The sequence below is a fragment of the Apaloderma vittatum genome, unplaced genomic scaffold, assembly GCF_000703405.1.
Source record: "Apaloderma vittatum isolate BGI_N311 unplaced genomic scaffold, ASM70340v1 scaffold25139, whole genome shotgun sequence".
Classification (NCBI taxonomy): domain Eukaryota; kingdom Metazoa; phylum Chordata; class Aves; order Trogoniformes; family Trogonidae; genus Apaloderma; species Apaloderma vittatum.
In genome coordinates, this window is record NW_009737395.1 from 379 (window position 1) to 2,494 (window position 2,116).

Consider the following 2,116-nt stretch of genomic DNA (forward strand, 5'->3'; position numbering starts at 1 on the left):
AGCTTCCCCTCCTCCAGCCGGGCTGCCAGCACCTAGGAGCATGAGGAGCCTGAAGACCCCTTGGAGATCGTCTGCTCCTCCTCCGGCTCGTCAGACAAGCCCCAGAACCCCAAGAGGGAGAGGCTGGCCAACTGCAAAACCAGCATCACGGTGCAGGACATCCTCACTGCTTCCCAGCTGCAGCCTGCGCTCCAGCGTGGCTACCAGTGTGTGTCGTGCTGCCGCATCTTCCCCACGTTCTGCTCAGTCCAGACTCACATCCAGAACAGCTCCCAGGAGGGCTACAGGTGCAAGGGGTACAACCGCAGGCTCCAGGCCCTGTGGGAGAAGGAGTGCAAGCAACGGGAGGCTGCAGCCCCCAGGCCCCCTGAGTAGCCCCACCAGCTGGGCAGCCGCCGCGGGAGGGCAGTGCTCCATCGCTCCTGCCAGCAGCAGAACGAAGGAGTTTAGGAGCAGCCAACCCTGTCTGCCTGCTGCTCTTGCCCACGCAACGCTTCCACCATCCTTTAAGAGAGGCTCCTCCTGACTTCTCCTTCCGTGGCAGCCATAAATCTCCCCAGCCCCTGAAAGTGCTGCCTAGCATCTCTGCATCTCCGGGGATCTCTGCAGATGCTGGTAACTTTGCTGGTACCCTGAAGCTGTTGGGTCAGTCCTGAGAGACTGACAGCCACGGTGCAGTGGCTGAAGGGGAAGACCGAAACCCCCTCTACTTCCAGCAATATTTGGTGCACCTCACACTCACGGGCAGCCTCAGGCTGGCACCACAAGCAAGGGTCCTGCAGGGGAGGACGCTTAGGTTGGAGAGGGTCTGCACAAGGCCAAGGGATGGCACCATCAGTGCTGCCTCCCAGCATGGAGGGGGAGAGAAATACGGAGAAAGAGAAAGTCAGCGAGAAGGAAGAGACAACAGAAAGCCTTGAGAAATAGAAAGATTTATTTAGCAAAGGCCAGTCGACTAATGACAACACCCAAGGGTTAAGTGCACTTACATTGACAGATTGATTTCCCAGATAGATTGAGTCAACAGTTAGTAACACGACAGTTTAGGAAAAGAAAAGGACAAAAAATATAGCTATAAAACCCCAGTCAAGGTCCATAACAAAAGTGAGAGGCTAGAGAGGCGTCTTGGAGGCACCGCTGTGTTAGGAGGAGGATCATTTATATACGTACACCCATGGTGTGGCAAGACAGTGGCAGGATCCCACTTGGCTCCGGCAGCACCTCCTCAGCCTGCGGGGCAACCAGCACTGTCCCTTGCGGGCAGAGAGCCAGGCAGAGGCCCCAGCCCACAGCTGGTCCCAACAGCTCCTCATGGGCTGCATGTGTGAGGCAGGGATGGGCAGGACTAGTGGCATGAGGAGATGGCTCAGCCTTGCATCCTTTCTGAGGCAGCCCAGCCTGGAAGAGACCTCTTGCCTGTTGTCACTGTTCCTCACGGGCTCTCCCTTCATCCACCCCTGTGCGCATGGCCCAGTTCCTGCCATTCCCTCACCCACATGACACCTCTGCCCACACGGAAATCCCTCTCCGAGCTCACTCACACATCCCTACCCTGCCTGAGCCACGTCCTGTGCGTGCTGCCATCCCCACATCTCTCCCTCCTGGCAGGGACCGGCCTCCTACCTTGTGCCTTCACATCCAACCACTGCAAGGTGGCCGTGGGATGTCAGGGCTGGCACACAGCGGCACAGGACAGGGTGTACATGTGTATCGGTGGCCAGAGGACAGGAGCAACTGGGACACCCTGCAACTTCCACACACTCCTATTTGTGGCCAGTCTGGGAGCTCCCCTGGATGGACACCAGGCCACTGCTGAGGACACCAAAACATGTCCTATGTCCTTCCTTCTTGCTAGGACTCTCTAGCTCCTCACAGCATCCAGCCTCCTCTCGTGATAGAGGGTGCACAGTACAGCTTGTACTGACCCCAGGGGTCTCACCTACACCTCACGGCTCAACAGTGCTCAGTCCCAAGGGGACCAGGGCAGAAAGAAGCAATGGACCTCCCTCAGCATCCAGGCTAAGGCCTGGAGGAGAGCAAGAGCTCGTGTCTGGGAGATGCTGAGCTAAGGGTTAGTTGCATGCAGATCTAGCAGAGACAGAGTTGGCGAAGGTGA

At 57.7% G+C, this 2,116-nt stretch overlaps 1 protein-coding gene across 1 annotated transcript; it reads left to right on the plus strand.

Moving 5' to 3' along the window:
* Nucleotides 1-36: 36 nt before the first annotated feature.
* Nucleotides 37-375, plus strand: LOC104279876 (uncharacterized protein C1orf111 homolog; the record flags this gene model as incomplete). Its single annotated transcript, XM_009877316.1, has 1 exon — nt 37-375. A coding segment is annotated over one exon (339 nt), but the record flags the coding sequence as incomplete, so codon positions are not given.
* Between the last annotated feature and the right edge of the window lie 1,741 nt (nt 376-2,116).